A 19516-nucleotide genomic window follows, 5' to 3' on the forward strand; every position below is an offset into this window, starting at 1 on the left:
ACTTTTTGCAAGTTGGCATGTATCTCATAATTTAGGAGAGGGCAATAAGGAGGTAAGATAAAGTTATCCTTTTTTATTTAATAAAGAAATGATAGAATGATGCACATGACCCAGGCGAGCATGCCATATATCATACGAAGCATGAAGAGATTTATTTTTCAGGACATAAATAAGAGCGGAATTGCCGCGCTCTAGCACATATAAGCCTCCATCATGTTTACCAGTTGCCACCACTTTTCCCGTTTGACTATTTTGAATAGTGAAAAATCATTAGTAAACGTAACGGATAAAGGAAAATCATTCGTTAATTTACTAAAGGACAAAAGATTTTTAGTGAGATGGGGAACAACCAAAACATCTAACAATTGAAGATCGGGGGAAGGGGAAAGTTTACTAGTGTGGGTAATAGGTAGAGACGCACCATTCCCTACAATCACACAATCCTTACCCGTGTAGGTGACAGAGTTATCCAAAGATGAGTGGGCTGGAATCATGTGGGCTGAAGCCCTAGTATCCAAGAACTAGTCCGATGGTTCATTTTCGGACAGAGAGCATGAAGAGGTGAAAGCCTCTACAAGTTGTGTCGTGGGTTCATGCCGAGCATAGCGTTACCGACACCGATTTGCATAATGGCCTTCCAGGTGTCAAATCTGGCAGCGTGGTGGACGACGATCGTGGTTGGTGGTGGCACGGCCCTGTTCGTGACTGGAGTCGTTGCTATGGCCCTGTCTGTGACTGGAGTGGCTGCTATAGCCATTTCCACGACCACATTTTTGGCAAGAAGAGCCTCCGCAACGATGAGAAGTGGTCCGATTAGCAGTGAATGCAGCAGCTGAGGATGCCGGAGGCTCTAGAGATTTTTGAAAAATTTCAAAACTCTCAGCTTTAGACACAAGATCAGAGAAGCAGAGGAGGGGAGTTTGTGTCATTTGAGCAGTAGAGAAACTGGAGAAATCGGGACCGAGACCACGAAGGAACCAATGAATTTTGTCGGTTCCATCGACTAGACGACCGATGGCATGGAGTTGATCACACAAAGCCTTGAAAGCACGGGCATAGACAGTGACCGAGCGAGCACCGCGTTTCATCAATTGGAGATCATCTTTGAGGTGAATTTCAGGGGGCTTGGAACAGTAGTTGAAGGTGTTTTCTAGGGCAATCTATACCTCACGGGATGTAGAGAGGCTGACGGCTTCAGCCATTGCTTCCTCTGAAAGGGAGGAGAGGAGAAGGCTAAGGAGACGCTGGTCTGTTGCTTTCCATGCCAGGTGTTTGGTGTTTGGTGTTTGGCGTCTGAGAGGTGTGTGTGTGTGTGTGGGGGGGGGGGGGGGGGGGGGGGGTCGAATAGAGGTGGTAGCACATTGGTTCCATCCACATGACCGAACAAACCTTGACTGTCAAAGAGGGGAAGAAGTTAACTCTTCCATAGAAGATAGTTGGAGGATGAAAGCTTGATAGTAACCATTTGAATTATGGTGTTGAAGGGAAGAGGGGTGGGAGAGAAATCAGAGGCCATTGAGGATCATGGGATGCTAATCCAGGTATGTTCTGATACCATAAGAATATTAGGAAAAACCACCACACTGTTAGTGGTGAGAGTGTTTCATATATATAGTCATTTACAGTGTGTACAACGTAATTAACGTAATTACACATAAAGATTGATTACACAATAAATGGAAAGAATGAGCTAAACAAGCTCCTATAATTGAGGGTCAAAGGTCAACACTATTCTCACACCCATAAGAGAAATAACACCATTATCACCAAATAACATTAATTCTGCCATATTTGTTTACTATTAAGAGCTTGAAATACCACATTCTTGCTAAAATTTGTATAAAACTATTTCGAATACGTTAAAATAGTCCAAATGATTAGCATTACAATTTTTTTTGTTTTTGTTTTTTAAATAACAAGAATCATGATTATGGAGTTTCAATTTATGAAGATGAATTCACTCCTATTGTCTAAATATAAGTTCCATACAAACAAAGAATCACAAGAATATATTGAAACTTCAATAGTTACAAAGCATAAAAAATAGCACAAACCATATCTATTATTTTCAAAACACCAAAAATGTCCATAATCACAAGAGTGAACCCAACTCATAAAGAAGAGTGACCCCTTCGTTCAGCATCCTGGTGGATGAAATACTTGAACATTATGCAAAAATCTGAACTCAAGGGAAACATAGAGCAAACCAAGAAAAATAACAAAAGAAAACCTACATGAGATTAAAACAGTATGAAGCTTTTAGATATGACAAAATAAATTATAAAGCTCATATGACAAGTAAAGCTCATATAAAGCACATACTAGTAGACAGAAAACTAGTTCAACAAAACTGACAAAAAAACTGAAGGGAATTGCATAATACATCGGAATTAACTTACAAAATACAGTTTTCGACAATCTAAACATACAACTGCTTTCCACAACTTTATGTAACAGTAACTAGTTTCCAACAAGGAAGGCCACCACCGGGCCTGCAAACACAAAAACATATTTATGTACATGCTAGTAGCCTAACCAGGTCGATGGAATTCCTTGAAATTTGAACTTTGCATATGCTAGTACATCGTAGAAATCTGTATGGTTAAAACAATCACGAAAATCCGTTAAGAGCTTCTCAAATATCCTCCATTCAACCCTGGATGATCTCGAGTAAGGGTATGGAAGAAAAACCTGTAAAAATAAAATTCTCAATCATATTCTAATTTCTAAGTGATAATTTACATATACGATAAGAAATGTAAAATGTCTTCATATATATGCTGTAATTGTGATGGATATGAAAGGAATAGACATGAGGTGTAATGCAAGTTACTTGGAACTGGATAGGCTTCTAAGGCTTTAGATCATGTGGCAATTTACATAGAGAAAGATAGGGAACATTGAGATATAACAAAATTGCCTATATATTGCTGTATAATCACCAGAACCAGTATACTCTCTTACTCTTGAAGATGGTTATTAAACTTTAACATATACAAGGATACAAATAGCTCCATAGTAATGACATAAACCTAAACCTACCACTTTTCTATCTTGCATGCTTCAAGAGTAAATGTAATTCAAAAAATTTAAGTGAAACCCTATATAGCTCATTTATGTGAGCTCCCGTAGCTCACGTGAACAACAAAAGTCACTGAAATGCACATATAAAAGTAAGTTTTTATTCTTGTGGGGTTGTTCTTTTACAAGTCAAATTTGAGAGTAAATTGACTACATTAAATAAGAGCAGGTAAATTTATCATATTCTAGGGAAAATGGGGCAGTCACCTATTAAGGAGGTGTTTTGCCGCAATAAGAAAATAAAATGATGAAAAAAACATTAATCTTGTGACTAATTTTCCCATTGAAAAGATTCTTATCTATCAGTAATTTGGATTTGTGCAACTACAGAAAACAATGGAAAATTTAATAATAGTGCTTGTGTCTACCCTAGAAAAAACTGAAGGTTCTATAAATAATAAAATATAAGGTAGAGGTAAGAGGTGAGTGATTAAGGACAATGCTTCTAAATATAGTTTTTCCAATGTTTCCAATGGTTTCATATTAGAGTGATAGGAAACTTATTTTCCTACCCATTTAATGTTTTGAAGGGCAAGAAGAATCAAGTGACAAAATTTCACATCTCAAAAAAATCAGAACAACATAAAGACAATTTTGGTCAAACAATTTTTTTTTTGTTAGTGAGTTATTCCAGTGGTTTCTTGTCAACACAAATACACCCTAACATAGAAAGTGTCATAATACCATAAACTCTTCCATCAATCCATACCATCAACTCTACCTAGTCTTACTTTATAGCAGGCATTTTAGGAATAACCAACTTAATGTTAGAAGGACATGTAATACAGAAAAGTCGATGACAACAAAGAATAGGTGGAATGCAGTAAGTTTCTAGCATTACCACACAATTTTCAGTAGAACTAATCTAGCCAACTTAAAAATGCACCATGTTTGAAGATTCGCCTTTTTCTCAAATCTGCATCGTTTGTCTTTTCTTTTTATTTCCTAAATAGGTAAAGTACTCCAATTTGAATTCACAAACCTCAAGATATGAACACAGAGTTAAAGGCCTCAGGTACATTTATCACTTGGTCTGCTTAATCTTTTAAAGAGTGAAGAAAGATGGGTGCTTAAGTGGGTGCAGTAATTCATAAATTAAATAAACTGCTTACATCTCCCTCTAGAGCAATACGCTTTAGCAACAGAAATGTGCGCTCATTTTCTTCCAAGTTGTTGATAAAAGCTAACCAGACCAGAGAAGCAAGTTCATAGGCCCTGTCACTACATTCTCCACAGGCAATGAATTGATCTGCATGGGAGGAATAATGTCAAATTAGAATAATTTTACTAGATTAGAAAGAGTTCATTACAAATGAAAAAAGAGTACTACATATATAATTAAAACCACAAGCACAACACTGAAACATTTGACCTGAGAACAAAAGTTTAGTGTTAAAATGCATGTATCTAAAGACTTCTTCAAAAAGCACAGTTGATGTAGTAATCTTTTCCAACTGATTATGAGAATTTTATAAATTACATTGATTTTGTTGTCGTCAGGGAAATGAAAGAAGACAGGCTGAGAAATATAAATTTGACAAGGAAGCATGGATAAGCGACACAAACTTCCAGACTTCTCTTTTTCCAGTCATCAGTGGTTTCACAATTTCTGATCTCTGAATTCATGACAGGACGAGTTGAAACTTGAAAGTACAAGATGGCTGTTCACTTGAGGTGAAGGGTCATTAAATAAAGTCTAACTTGTTCAGGGATCTATGAATGTGTTATGCACGCAATAATATTATTAAGAGTCTAATTAATTATTTTTTTTTAATTTACTTTATTTTATTTCAGTTAAATAATTAATAGGTCACATGGGCATTTTTGTAATATTTTATCTACAAGGGTATTTTTGTAATATTTTATCTTAAAACTTGTAAGGGTGAACCCTATTTAAGGGGTAAGAGTAATGAGAAAAAGCAAGCATTGGTTTAGAGTAAACAAGGGTTTTGAGCTCTCCTCAACGAGCTCAGGGGTGTGCGTTCTCCTCAAAGAACCAAGGACTTTCAAGCTTCCCTTTGGCTTGATTTTTTTCTTTCTCTTCTTCCTCCCTACGAATCCATGTGTGAGATCCGGGACCATAACAAATGGTATTAGAGCGGGAACACAATGATGAATTCTTCAACCCGAGAGGAAATACTTGCCATACTCCAGGATTTGCGTACAACTGTTAAGATGTATCAAGATGTGTGCACCCTAGTAGGTGAGCTGCAACAGCAGATGCGTCAATCTTCCATTAGAATGTCAGAGGCATGGTCGGCAATGGAGAGGCATCTCGCTGTCGCAAAAAAGAAAGTCATACGACCTAAAATCCCCGAGCATGAAAAATTCACAGAATGAAAGGTAGCAGATGCTGTCCCGAGCGGGAAGATAGGCCACATGCCAGAAAAATTAAAAATTTCCTGAGCAGGGAAATCCTCGTCCACGACGTCCTGTTGTTCACCATCCAAAGTCGCTGTGGACGATTTGGGTGCGACCTCAAATCCGAAATCAAACCACTTCTGCTCAAGACAAGCAAAAATCCTTCCCGAACAGGAGAAGGAAAAATTTCCGGCGACTCTTTCGACCAGGAAATGTTTCACAACAACAATCACAGGAAGGGCTGATTTGGGTTCGGCATCCACAATCCCTTTCTCCCGGGACGCAAAAGGTCTCCCAGAACAGGAGACGCCAAAAATTCGAGAGCCATCTGTCTCGGAAAATCTCCAAGCGACGAAGCCCCAAAGGGTTGTTGTTCGCCACTGGAGAAAGAGGAGACTCCGTCATAAAAAAATTCCGGTGGGATTTGGCTTCAGGACAACCGCTCTCACTCTTAATCTCACTCTCGGTCTCAGCAACACAGTGGAAAACAAACTTCCAAAAATTTTGGGGTAAACTCCTGTGACGAATTTCTCCAAATTTCTTCTTCTCTTTTCTCAAATCCCTCTATGTTTTACAAAATTCCTCTCCAATATCGTTGAAACTGTTTCGTGAAGCAGAGAAACAGAGACAATTTTACGGCATCCCGAATTTTGGGTCTGAAACACAAGAGGGGAATTTTTTGGGGATTCCGGGAATGGAAAAAACAAAATTTCTATGGGTGATGTTTTATTTTTCTGTTGAAGAGAACAGCACCAACGCGTCTGTTCATTGTCAATTTGAATTTGTTGTATTTATTTTTTGGGGGAAGATCTGTATGCTGCTCGGTCCCTGCTCATGGAAAATTCTCAAGTTGGTGGGAGTTCTGAATTTGAGATGGTAGCCAACGTGGGAAAAACTGGAAATAATTTTTTTTTGGGGGTGCTAGGAATGGTCTTGTGGATGAATGATTTTTCTGTGGCTGGGTTGAACAGTAGGACGAAGTGTCCACTGGCTGCTGCTATTACAGTGCAGAAATGGGCTCCAGTAGATAGACAGGTTGGAGCTAATCCGGAAGTGATAAGAAAATTGGAAGAGGAGGGGCAGTTGTATGATGAAATGCCTGGCAGAGAGGGGGAGTACTGCAATTTACTGCTTAGCAGTTTGAGTTTTCAGGAAATGGTGGCAAATATGATGGGGGGAGGGGATGCTTTTTATTACTGTTATGGTTGATGGGCTCTGTCAAGAATGATGTCTTAAAGAGACTTTGGTTCTCTGTGAGAGGATGAGAGCCAAGGGTGTCCATCCCAATCTAGCTACTTATAATGCAGTGCTTAATGGTTTGTGCCATGCGGGATGTCTGATGCACGCATTTAGGCTGTTTGATTCATTAGAGAAAATTCATGTTCTTCCCTCTGTTGCTACATATTCAATTTTGATAGATGCTGTATGTAAACGACTCCTACAAGATGCAGATGTTGGAGCTTCTGACTTAGATGGAAGGATTTGGGAGAGGAGACAGGAGGAAGCTGCTGGTTTTGCAGCACATGGATTCTTCCACAAAATTTTTTGTACTGCTGCGGTGGCACTGCAGAAACCAGTGCTGCCAACAGTGGCAGTGCTGAAATTTAAAATTATTGTTGCTGTTGCAGTGAAGAAAGGTGCAAAACAGCAGCAAATGCAAACTGAGAGTAAGGACTTTCTTTCATCGGTGGCAAATCTAGTTGCTGCCAGTGGCGCACTAGATGCTGCCAACCAGGATAATGGGGCAATGTTGATGGCGGTATATGCAAACGGTGGGAGGAATATAGTCAATTTTTTTTTCAGCTCTGAACTCTGTTCCAGCAGTATGGAAGGTTACTCTGTTCCAGCAGAATTGAAGGTCAATCTGCCCACAGTTCAGATACCCAATCTCTTGCAGTGGGCTCATCCTATACTGGTTGAAGTACCTACGATAGAGGGGGAGTTCTGGAATTATATAATCAGAGGTTATGTTGAAAAGGGGACTGTTATACTTGCTGGAAAGTATTGGGTGGCCGAAGTGAGAAAGTATGGGGAGACTAATGGGTTCTTCCACCAAATGAGGTTTGCCGTGCCAATGCTGAACACAGTGCTGCCTGACAGCCAAGGCCACAGTGCTGCTGTGGCAGTGCAGCAAACATTGCTGCTAGACATCCAGCAACCAGTACTGAAAATTGTGGCAGTGCAACAACAATTGATGCTAGACAGCCAGCAACCAGTACTGAAAACTGTGGCAGTGCAACAAAAGTTGCTGCTAGACAGCCAGAAACCACTGCTGAAAACAGTGATTTTTATGCTTTGCAGTTTGGTTTTTCTGGAAATGGTGGAGAATATACTGTGGAGAATGGTTTTTCATACTGTGGATAGAACACAAATCAATTTCTAGACAGTCTCATGGACAGCACTGCTGTTGGGCTCTACACTAAGGTTTTCAGTGGCTTATTCCTTGTCTTCAACCCAGGGAGCTAATGGTCATCGCCATGGGCAGCTGGGACAGTTGAAGCAATCCTTGCTGTCTTTTTGACAGCAATAGCGATGCCATACATGGCAAGGACTGCCAACTTCCACGCTGCTGCTACAGAAATTCCCCAGAGAGCGCTACTTGCTCTTTGTGAGTCCTTTCAGCAGATTTCCCGCAATGTTGCAGCTGCCAACACAGGCATATACCATATTGGTCTGCGGCTGCAGCAAAGACTTCAACAGCGGAAGTATGTTGCTGTTTGTGCGAACTTCTTCAGTAAGGGATCCATAGATGAAGCTGCTGGTTTTGCAACACAGGGATTATGCACAACTTCACTAGTTCAACTTGTTGTTCGGTTGCTTATCCGTATTGGGGTATGCTCCAGCAAGTGATGCTGGTGTGTCGACGAAAGAAAAAAATTGCTTCTCTGGTAGGATGCTCCAGTTTTGTTGTCCAGAGAGCTGACACAGATACCATGGATGCTACTTGAGAACAAGTGGAGACGTCGGCACGGGCAAGCAGACCCTGCCTTCGAGCTTGAGGACAAACACTTTTTCCCAGGGGGGGTGTAATGTTATGCACGCAATAACATTATTAAGAGTCTAATTAATTATTTTTCTTTAAATTATTTTATTATATTTCAGTTAAATAATTAATAGGCCACAATTATTTTTGTAATATTTTATCTTAAACCTTGTAAGGGTGAACCCTATTTAAGGGGTAAGAGTAATGAGAAAAAACAAGCATTGATTTAGAGTAAACAAGGGTTTTGAGCTCTCCTCAACGAGCTCAAGGGTGTGCGTTCTCCTCAAAGAACCTAGGGTTTCAAGATTCCCTTTGCCTTGATTTTCGTTTTTCTCTTCTTCCTCCCTACGAATCCATGTGTGAGATCCGGGACCATAACAAGGATTTCAACCTAGGAACTCTTGTATATCCAACACCCAAGGAACCAAGGGATACTTTCTTCTTTCCTCCCTGGTACTTTGTCCTTCAAAGCAAATGGCTTACAGGCACTTAGAAGAAACCGAAATTAGATTAAACAACAAAAAGTACGGGATCAATGATTATAAGAAAAAAAAAAAGAAGGTGAAAACAAAGTCCAGATGCACACCAATTATAGTCCCTCGAAGAATTCCAAATGGAGGAGGCATAGTTGAATGCTCAAGTTGATCTTTCAGAAACAAGTATATGTGACCCATCAGCTCATCAATCTCCCAATCAAATCCAAAGATACGTTTACTAACATATAAAGCTTCATATCTCCTAAAACATAACTCGAAAAATATCAGAATACAACTTGAGCCTCTTCAAAACCATACTAGTAGGATCAAGAACAAAAATCTTAAAAGAACAAAAGAGTTGATGAATATCCTCACCGTCGGCTTAAACCTCGAGGAATGGGACCTGGCCATTTTTTCCTCTGGCCAACCAAAGGCCAAGTCCTCACAATAGCAGTTTCCCAGAAGCATTCTCCGAGAAATAAAGCAGCCCATTGCTTCTTTACACAGGAGATCTGACACCATTCAGAAATAGGAACCCTGATGAAGATTTCTATCAAAAGATGGTCTGGGAGATTTCCAAATGTATGATCATAAGAATTTAAAATTCCATCTTCCTCCATTATGAGGTTCTACAAAAGAACAAAAAAAAGAACAACAGTGAGCTTGTGTAATTAGTGACTCAATTTTCACAACAATAACAAAATATACTAATAAGAAGTTGATCAAAATGCTTGAAAAAATCATATAAAACATAAAAATTAGGCTAGAATGTTTAATTGCACAAGTTTTATGAGCTAGACCATATACATGCTTCACAACTTGATCTATGAAAGAGCACAAAGTGAATTTTGACTATATATTTCCAAACTATCTACTGTTATTTATTTAAGAAAATCTACCAAAAGGCAAATAATTAGAAGAGGAAATGAAATACTCACATGTATTCAAAATACTGACAAGGTATACTAGATTGGATGTTTATATTATGTATAATAGCACTTAAACAGAATAAGATTTGACTTAACGAATTGGACTGCTTAGCTTAGTATTTTATTTGAATAAAATAGATAGACATTTAAAGTAGGCATAAAAACTATGAAGAACTCCAAATCACCTCAAGGAAACAGTGAATCTACATCAGCATCCCTGGATAATCAATTTTACAATCAACTGCCAACTTCTGAAATTTCATTATACTCGAGCAGGCTTCTAACACCTCAATTTCTGATTAAGGAGATTGAAAATGAAGCAAAGATCTGTTGTAACCAAAATCTACACCACTATCAAAGTTCAGTTACTAAAATCAATTCAAGTTCATGGTTTGACCGCATAGAGGAATTTCTCCCATTTAAAATTCAAACAGCTCACAGAAAGATGCAAATACATCAAAGGAAAGATAGCTTAACGGGTGTGTTGTACTGGCGTTAAATAAGCCAGTTCATTACTCAACATTCAGTACAGTTTCTCATAGATACGAGTACGCTAATACACGCACTGCATCTTACATGCGAAAAAAAAAACCCAATAAGATCAAGAAATTATCAGAAACTAATACATTTAACATTTCTCCTCATTGAATAGGCAAACAAAAACATATAGAGATCTTGACCATTGAACTCGTTATCAGTGGAAACAGAATAACTAAATAATCACAACTCAACATCGCAGAAAAAAACCAGTCATTTAAGAATTTGAATTATCGAAGATATTGCATCAATTTCGCCGCAAAGTAGCACTTGCACAATCAAAACGGCATCAGTAACGAACTGAAAACGAGGAGAAAGAGCTAGTAGCTGCAAGTTCATGTTCCAAGGCGAGTTCAAAGAGGAATTTATGTTTCATATGCAGTATCCGAACCTCAAACAATCAAACAGAGATTCATGAAAAGGCAGTATAGAATAAATTCGAAATTTGGACGCAGAAATGGAGAAGAGAAAACGTCCACACCTCATAATTATCAGAGATAAATGAACAAATCAACCAGTGAAGTACCTTCAATAATTAATAGGAAATAAATTAAAGCATCTTTGAATATAAAAAAAGAAAAACCAAATGAACAAACACGCTAACTTTTCGTAGGAAAGAAAGAAGAGAAAACCTGGGAAAGATGGGAGGGGTTTAGAGATGGCAGCTGGTTGAGTTTGTGGGCAGTGGCTGTAAGCGGATATGGGTAAAGATTATGACAGAAATAAACAGAGGCAGAGTCCACGTCAGAGCCGGCCGAGTGAGGGTCCCTACAAAGACCCAACGCAGGAGAAAGTGATGGAAGATGGGACTCACCATGAGAGAGTGTCAGCCATCGAAGCGAGCTTCCGAGTCGTGAGGCACGCTACGATATCGAAAAACGGTTTAGTACGTAACACATGTTAACGGCTAAATGTTCAATTTAATCTTATTAAAAACAAATTAAACAGAATTAGATTAAAAATATTCTCATGAATTAAATCATTTGAAGTGGCAGATGAAAAGTGGGCATCAGATTGGGACGCATTGCTAACTCATCATAAAAAATAAAAATACAGGCCCTAAGCTAAATCGAAAGCTGAACCTAGTCCAAGGAAAAGATCATTGTAAAGCACTCCGAGCATTAAATTTTATATTGATGTACTCAACTTCTCTTGTTCTTGACATATGTGTTTCTACAACTCTGAAAGACGATAAACCTTACAAAACTGAACACTAGCTTCTTTCACAAGACACTTCTGTCACAGATAGAGAACCCTTAAGATCCCTGCTTCTCTGGGTTCTCTTCCTTCTCAGGATCCTCCTCTTCCTCTTCTTTCTTTTCTTCCTCTTCCTCGTCTTCTTCAGGGGGATCTGCTGGCAAAGGAGGGGGTAATGGTGCTTTCATTGGACTGAATTGCGGGAATATGTCAGGTCTGCGGCCTGGCTTGGGTCTTTCCCACTCCTATTATGTACAGAACAAGAGACATTCCATGTTAGAAACAAACAAAATCAAGTATTATGTGTTATGAAGAATGAAACCTAAACTTCGAAGTTTAAGTTCGATAAGTATAAGATAGCATTAAAAAATAATGCATTATTTGTTATGAAGAAAGAAACCTAAACTTCGAAGTATAAGTTCAATAAGAGTAAGATAGCATTAAAAACGATATAAATAAGAAAATCCCATGAACAACGAAGAATCAGAATGTGCTTTTTTTTTTTATCAAAAGGTTGGTTCGTATATGTGATATTAGTTTCTGCTGTGCATTGGCCATCGAGATAAGATGGGTGCTATAATTTCTCAACCAAAAAAATAAAAAATGATGAGCAGAGTCATTGCCATTAAGCAAAAGGCTAAGTCTCAACCAGGAGATATCTAGTCAGAGACTAAGTTACACTGGTTTGAGGATTTCTGGCACTTCTAATGCTTTACTTGCTTTCGATTAACAATGAGAATTAACCACTTCAATATATTGACCTACTCTGTCTACACGGCATGTTCCCCCCACTTGGCAGAATGTAAAGAAATCCAAAAAGCTTATCCTTATTCTTTGTCTACCCTGCTGCCACAGTTGGAGATCCCCCCTTTCTGTCCATAGCCAAGGGCTCCTCCCTTTCTCTGGAAGTTGGGGGAAAGGGAGGGGAGGAGGTTAGGCCCATCGGCTCTGTTCTTTTAAGATCACATAATTAAACATTTAAAAATAAGGATAAGCTTGTCTATTGTGCTTCATAGTCCTTCAGATATTTTCTCTCTCTTCTTCACATTTATACATAATCCTCCTTTGGTGCTTTTTGTACTTTCTCTTATTTCAATTAAATGCCACTCCATTGTGAACATACCCAACACCAAAAAAAATACCAACAAAGGAACAATAGTTGCACGCTTTATTCAAATTTTACTCTTGACCTAAACACATTCTGTTTTTGTCCAAACTAGAGTATATACACCTCCTAAACATTCTGTAGAAGTTTGTTGAAAGTGGCCAACATCATTGGAAGCAATAAGAGGAGAAAATAAATAGAATAAATCCGCTGAGAGTTGTTTCATCAAAGATACTGAAAGCATTTTCAACTTTTTATTTTATTTATTTGAAGGGGGGCAGGAGGGATTGATTTGCATTTGCAGCATTAGAAGCAGATATTGGAATCATTAGCATAAAACAAGTTGTTCTCTATTAATATAAAAGGTACTGTCATCCGGAAAAACAACGTTACAGTTAAATAACAACTAACAAGGGGAGCTCATATTAAATATTCCAAGAGCTGGATAACCATTAAGATTTTTTTTTGAGTTGCATTTCTCAATAAGGAAATCTCTAAGATAAAGTGGGAAAAGATGGGGATACAAGAAGGAACTTACAATAGGAAAATCAAGAGGAGAACGACGAGTCATCTTCTCCTCTTCTGGAGCCATGCATACCAAACGCATTGATGAAGTTCTCAACAAAGGAACACAATACCCTATAGACGTCCTTCTGATAGAACAACCAGAATAGAGGTGTCCCAAGCGTGATGAAACAGGAATTGAAACTGAGAGGCACCAGGATGCCATAATTGCCTCGTTACTTGCCACTTGTCCAAGAGACTTCTCTCCAAATGGTTTCTGGTTATTAATAGAAATATTGCAATATAGATAGATGGTTCAGTTACCATGCTGAAACTTCCAAATCCAATATCTAATAAGTTTCAGTCATTCCACTTTATAAGCAACTAAAATGTTTGAAGACTGTCCAATTTCCAATTCTTTCAACAGAGGAACTAATTTGGTAAGTTTTAAAATAAAATAAAAAAATTAAAGGTCTTCGCTTTCTAAGCTATTTAGGTAGAACAGCACCAACATCTGAAATAGAAAAAGAAATACAAACAAATATCAAGAAGTAAAATCAACAAAGGACACGTGCATCTAACTAAAACGAGATGACATAATCTTCAGCAAAACATACAAGACTAGAATTCATCTTCAAACCGAAATTTCACAGTTTGTTAAGTAGAGCTAAAAAGAGAAAAAAACTGAATCGCACAACTGAGTTCTTGACTTCATAGCGTGTTTTGAGAAATAAACTGATAAACCTAGCAACTAAAGCGTTCTGGAAAACACAAATCAGATAAACTTCCATTAGAAACAGGAAGGCCTTGACACTGAAACAACCGAAAGCAATTACGGACTAGGCCGCGCATTTGTAAAAAGAAGAAAAACAAAATCGCTGTGAAAAAAAGAAAAAGGGGTGAAATCTTTGATAAATATAAAAGAAAAAAACTGAAAACACAATGGTTAGTGCAAAGATTACCTGTGAGGTGCGAAGAGAGGCGGCTCACAAGAGAGTGAGGGAGAAAAAGGGAGCCTAGCGCCGGTGGTCGGGAACAGCCACCCCTGGTCTTTCCTTTGTTTTTATCCTGTTCAATTTAATCGCTTCGCGATAGCAAATGTAAAATGATTCCTCATCTGAGCATGAATCAGCTAGCCGACATTACAGACTACTACATGGTAAGCTCTGAAACCGGGTTGGGTTGGATTAGACTTTAACCCGTGAGTGGCTCAACCGCGTTTTCTTTTTCTGTTGTAATTTTGTTGAGCAGACTTAAGGTCAGTTAGTATACCATTTAAGTCACACTAGGGAGAGTGGCTCCAAAAACGTTAGAGGAGAGTGAGAGTGAATTACACAGGTAAATCACTCTCACTCATTTAAGGGGGGTTAGTCCACAGATTAAGTGGAATGAATTCCCCTCATATTACCTAGTTCTTTGACATTAGTGTAAAATAAATTGAATTGAAATAAAATTACATCACTTTTCTCATTTCCCTTTTCTCCTTTCCCTCTCCCTTGGCCATCGTCTCTCGACGATTTTTTTCGCCCCATCTTCTTCCCCTCATCTACGCTCTCTTTGCTTTCTCTGCGTTCTCTCGTCATCTCTCGTTTTCGCTGTCGGCTTCCTCTCGGCCTCACTCTTCCTTCTCCCTCTCTCGGCCTCCCTCTCTTCTCACTCTCGGCCTCCCTCTCCCTGCTTTCGATATCCTTCGATTTTCAACATTTAGGCGTCGATTTCTTCGATTGGGCTTAGATTTCCCCATTTGACGGTGGTTTTCCCCAAATTTCAGAAGGTAAGCCAAAACCCTATTTTTTTTCAACTAATTTACTGTCGTATTTGATTTAATTTGATTTCTCCGAGGGAGATGTTGGAAAGAGACTGTTACGAGTTTGGATTGAGTGGGCTTGTCGAGAGGGCAATTTATTCCAGGAACATAGATTTTGCTCAAACATATAGTAGAGTTTAAGCACTTAAAATACAAAGATTCTCTCTTCCTGGCCAGAGCAAATTTTAGAAAATTGATAAAATTTCTTTCCTGCACTTCTCAGGTTACTCCACAGTTGCAGGGAATGGGAAGCAGTCGTAGGATTGTTAGTCGAATCATAAGGTAGTGCTATGTTTTATCAAACATTGCTGATCACTCGTTTGCTCGCTGTAATTGGAGAAATAATGTTGCTTACTGTTAGACAGGGTTCTTACTAATGATGGTGTATATGATATGTCAGCGATTTGTTCCGAGCAAGTAAGGTAATTTTGTTTTCTTGATTTTCAGTTTAGGTAGACCCTGCTTGAGCTTCATGAGTTTTGATTGTCATTTGGTTGGTTCTGGTATGCCCCCATTTATACTAGATTAGCTATCTGATCAATGGCCTTGAAAAATTGCTTGACTGAACCAGGAAAGAAAGGATAAATTACTTGACAATGTATCAAGTTATAAATTTTTTTGTGAAAATGGTATTGTTACTCTTAAGATGGAATCCAGGTTGCAATTTTTAGCTACTCCTTGCGAGCATTATCATGTTCTTCTCTGTAATAAAATTAACAAGCTTTGCAATTTTAATCTCTGAAAACTCCATGCAGGTTGTTTTTCACGGCTTGTGGATTTGGAAATGATGTCCTGGTTCCACCACTATGATGTACACTCGGAGCCAAAATCTGGTAAAACATGCTGCTCAGAAGCTGCTGCTAGTCCCACAACCATCAGGGCTGTCTCCTTCTGAGGGGCGAGCTCTTCGGTAAAATAATCACTACAGTGATAGAATAAAAGAATGCCATAGCAACTCAAATGTAGAACATCATTTGGAGCTGAAAATTCCGATGATCAGTTTCCTTCTCTAAGGTTTTCTGCTCTGCCTGACCTCCTGACCTTCTCTCTTGAGCTTCTTATGAAGACTCGTGGAACTTAGGTCTAACCGTGTCTGAACAATTCCCACTTGTATATTATCTTGGTAGCAGAGTTGTTTTAATTATCTGATGCACCATTGTCACTGTTGTAATATTTTCTTCTGGAACTTCTGGTTCCGTGTAATTTTGCTTTCAGTTTTGGCTATTCTCTTATGCACAATACTACTGCAAACTTTTCTTGATTCTCTTATGTTACTCTTTCAGTTTTTAATTCAAAAGATGCTTGATTTGTCTTCTATTCTCTTCTGTACCAATAAATAATTGCATTTTTCTGAAACATGTTGCATTTACCTTTAACAAACCTTCGAAAAGTGTGATGAGATGGCAAAGAATGTCCTTATCAACAAGTAAAGTATTTCTCCAAATTATGCATAGCAACTTAAGTATTTTAAATTTTTTAATTTTTTAAAATAATTTATTCTAGTCACACTTAATTAGTATGTTAATTTAGAATAAACTGTAATAATTAATTGGTTTAATTATCCAATTAATTAAACCATTATTTTTTTATTTTTTGTTAATATATTATTAATTAATAATATGTAAAATATATATTATGTTATTGATAAATTAATATATTTTATAATTTATTATTTTTTTTATTTTGTATTAAAATAGTAAGTTTTAATGTTAAACTATATCTTATGTTATTTCAAAATAATTTGTTTATTTATTATATTCACTTATGTTATTTTTAACTTTTTTATTTATTTTAAATAATTTATTCTAGTCACACGTAATTAGTATATTAATTTATAATAAATTTTAATCATTAATTGTTTTAATTATCCAATTTCTATAATTAATTAAACCATTAGGTTTATTTATTATATTCTCTTAAGTTATTTTTTTTTATTTTTTTATTTTTTAATAATTTATTTTAGTCTCACGTAATTATTGTTTTAATTTATAATAAATTGTAATCATTAAGTAATATAATATAATTTTTCGTTAATTAGGATAATAACATATTTTAATACTACACGTTAAATAACTATTAAGTGTAGTAACTATGTTTATTTTGGTTAATTGTCTCTTTAGGTATATGTTCTATTTAAGTATATTATAAAAGGTTGGATGCTTCAATATGGTACCTGCACTTAAAAATATCCATAAAACTATAGGAACTGGATTGCAGACAATTAAACTCTCCTCAAAAGTCGTCAATTCAACTACTGGAGACTCACTAGATGTGGCAAAGTAAGACAATACTCTCAAAAAATATAACATCATTAGAAATATAATCTTTCTTTATAATAGGATTATGACATTTGTTTTCCTTATAACGATGTGAATAATCCAAAAAGAAACATTTGTTGGAACAAGGGGATAATTTGTTACTAGTCTTACCAGATGAATGAAAGAAACATGTGGAACCAAACAAACTAGAAGACATACATCAAAGACCTTGCAATGAGGTTTTAACACTTGTATGGGGATATGTCTCAGTAGAATAGAGGATGATATACGATTAATCAAATAACATGAGGTTAAGATTTACATCATCCCAATTATGAAATAACAAAGTGCATACAACCCCGTATTGTTGAAGAGTATATATACATGAAGTTTGATGAGTGATTCCATGCAAGTCACAGAAAGAATTAAACTTTTGGTTAAGAAACTCCATGCTATTACTTGTAAAAAATTGAACTTAGAGTTCATCATAGAAGGAGACACCCATCTCGCTCTACTAAAATCATTTATAAAAGACACAAATATTTGAAACCAGATATACTTGGGACTCAACATGGGCTCCATACATTAGACTAAACTAATTAGAATTCTGACTAGAACTTGTTGGAAAACTAGTTTGATGATGCTTCCCAAGCTTACGAGATTCACACTCGAATGATAGATCAAATGACAGTAAAGGAAGTGACATAGCTTAACTAGAGATGGATGTCCCAAATGCAAGTGGCACAAATATGTGAATTGTTTGTCGAGTGTCACGACCTTTGGGATAGACATACTATCCTGAAAGTAGAGTTCACCTTTCTCATGCATAGAACCACTTCTCTTCTTCATCTGCAAATCTTGAAAACCACAAGATGTAGGGTAAAAATTACGAAGCAATTCAAAGACTTAGTAATATTACTTACGAGCAAGAGACTTACAAAAAATTATGGAACAAAGACGACATACAAAGTGACATGTTTGGTGTAGGTTGTACAAAACCCTCACCTCGAACCTGTCCGGTGGACCCATTGGCTCAGGTAATAATTTGATAGGATTTTGAAGGAAATACAAATGAGAACAAGGTACGCATACCTAACATATGCATGGATGCTTCAACATGTAATCATACCTAAGTTTGCCATGGTGATGCTCACAATGAAAGAGAATCTGATGTTTTGTGGTGTGAATATGTGGCCATCATTTGATTCAATCGCTGAAGTAATTACTGAATTTCTCCTTGAGTCCTATTAGCTAGCATTGTCTCACCTTCGGTCACACTAGAGTTAGCCCATGTTGGTTTTCCAAGTTTATCCTAATACTTGTAAAAAAATGAGTAGTTCTTCTACAACAAATACATCTCCTATCACCTATATCACCACGTTCATGACCATGAATTGGATTTTTTCTACCACAACCTCTTCCACTCCCTCCACGTCCTCTAAGGGTTTTAGATCTAGTGAGGGGCATAATTTAGATTGAGGGTTGTAGTTTCACTTGTCTTAGTTTCTTTTTCTCCTTTATTCTCTACTGCAATTTCACTTCAAAGAGCCTAATTAAATGCTTTCTCAATAGTGGTCACTTCATTAATTGCCAACATCTGACCTTGGATTGCATCATTACTTTGGTCCAATTCCTTTTCAAAAACGTGCCACTTGGGTCTAATTCTTTTCTTTTTGGAGTTGATCTACATTTGTAGTAAAGGATGAAACACATTAATCTCCTTTAAGACAACTTGCATCTTAATAAAGTAGTCGGTAATAAAAAAGTTACCTCATCGACATGCTGAAATTCTTGGTATACAAATTCTAGTGTTATCCAAATTTCCTTAGAAGTCTCACAACTCATTACTTGGTCAGTAAAATTGGCTTCATACTATTAACAAGCCAAGTCATTACTTGACTGTCTTTTGTTTCTCAGTCATCGATCAACAGATTAAGAGGATCATTCTTGAGGTACTTAGCCCCTCTCTTGGCTTTCAAAAAATATGGACCAATATTGATTAATTGAAGTAGTTCTTCCTATTGGATTTCATTGAAGTCATTTGAATATAATGGGAGTCTTTGCTTGTCAGAATTTTTTGAGGTTAGTTGGACTAATAACTTCTCTAGTATTAGCCATTTCTATGACAACTATGTAAGATAATAGCCAATAAACAATCACAATCAAGAACAATCTAGAAAAATAATTTTTTTACCAAACATGACTTGCATAGGGTTTTAAGTAGTCCCCACTAGTCCCCACACTCAAGAGATCCAACTTGGACTATATGTCACAAACC

At 37.2% G+C, this 19516-nt stretch overlaps 1 protein-coding gene and 2 long non-coding RNA genes across 3 annotated transcripts; 1 reads left to right on the top strand and 2 right to left on the bottom strand.

Moving 5' to 3' along the window:
* Positions 1 to 2350: 2350 nt before the first annotated feature.
* Positions 2351 to 11035, bottom strand: LOC137937790 (uncharacterized). The gene is made up of 6 exons (XM_068782971.1): positions 11000 to 11035; positions 10849 to 10893; positions 9277 to 9530; positions 9012 to 9163; positions 4194 to 4330; positions 2351 to 2691 (listed from the first exon to the last, which is right to left on the bottom strand). Exons 3-6 carry the CDS (start codon positions 9519 to 9521, stop codon positions 2524 to 2526), a joined length of 702 nt encoding a protein of 233 aa, XP_068639072.1. The 5' UTR covers positions 9522 to 9530; positions 10849 to 10893; positions 11000 to 11035; the 3' UTR covers positions 2351 to 2523.
* Positions 11036 to 11721: 686 nt separating this feature from the next.
* LOC137937670 (uncharacterized) lies at positions 11722 to 14289 on the bottom strand. The gene is made up of 3 exons (XR_011109634.1): positions 14136 to 14289; positions 13208 to 13450; positions 11722 to 11809 (listed from the first exon to the last, which is right to left on the bottom strand). It is a non-coding gene; the product is annotated as an uncharacterized lncRNA (long non-coding RNA).
* Positions 14290 to 14652: 363 nt separating this feature from the next.
* Positions 14653 to 16239, top strand: LOC137937660 (uncharacterized). Its single transcript, XR_011109631.1, has 4 exons — positions 14653 to 14947; positions 15204 to 15262; positions 15346 to 15402; positions 15736 to 16239. It is a non-coding gene; the product is annotated as an uncharacterized lncRNA (long non-coding RNA).
* The last annotated feature ends 3277 nt before the right edge of the window (positions 16240 to 19516 follow it).

Source organism: Aristolochia californica, unplaced genomic scaffold (assembly GCF_029961685.1).
Source record: "Aristolochia californica isolate CCGP_79_NKW_82.1479 unplaced genomic scaffold, dmAriCali1.0.hap1 SCAF_7, whole genome shotgun sequence".
In the NCBI taxonomy this organism is placed as follows: Eukaryota; Viridiplantae; Streptophyta; class Magnoliopsida; order Piperales; family Aristolochiaceae; genus Aristolochia; species Aristolochia californica.

What these genes read in the sequence shown, in the direction of transcription:
- LOC137937790 (XM_068782971.1), bottom strand. Translation starts at nt 9,521, where the DNA reads ATGGAGGAAGATGGAATTTTAAATTCTTATGATCATACATTTGGAAAT. An exon ending in CCTCGAGGTTTAAGCCGACG is followed by an intron (nt 9,164 to 9,276) that starts GTGAGGATATTC and finishes GTTATGTTTTAG; the next exon opens with GAGATATGAAGCTTTATATG. An exon ending in GTATTGCTCTAGAGGGAGAT is followed by an intron (nt 2,692 to 4,193) that starts GTAAGCAGTTTA and finishes TTATTTTTACAG; the next exon opens with GTTTTTCTTCCATACCCTTA.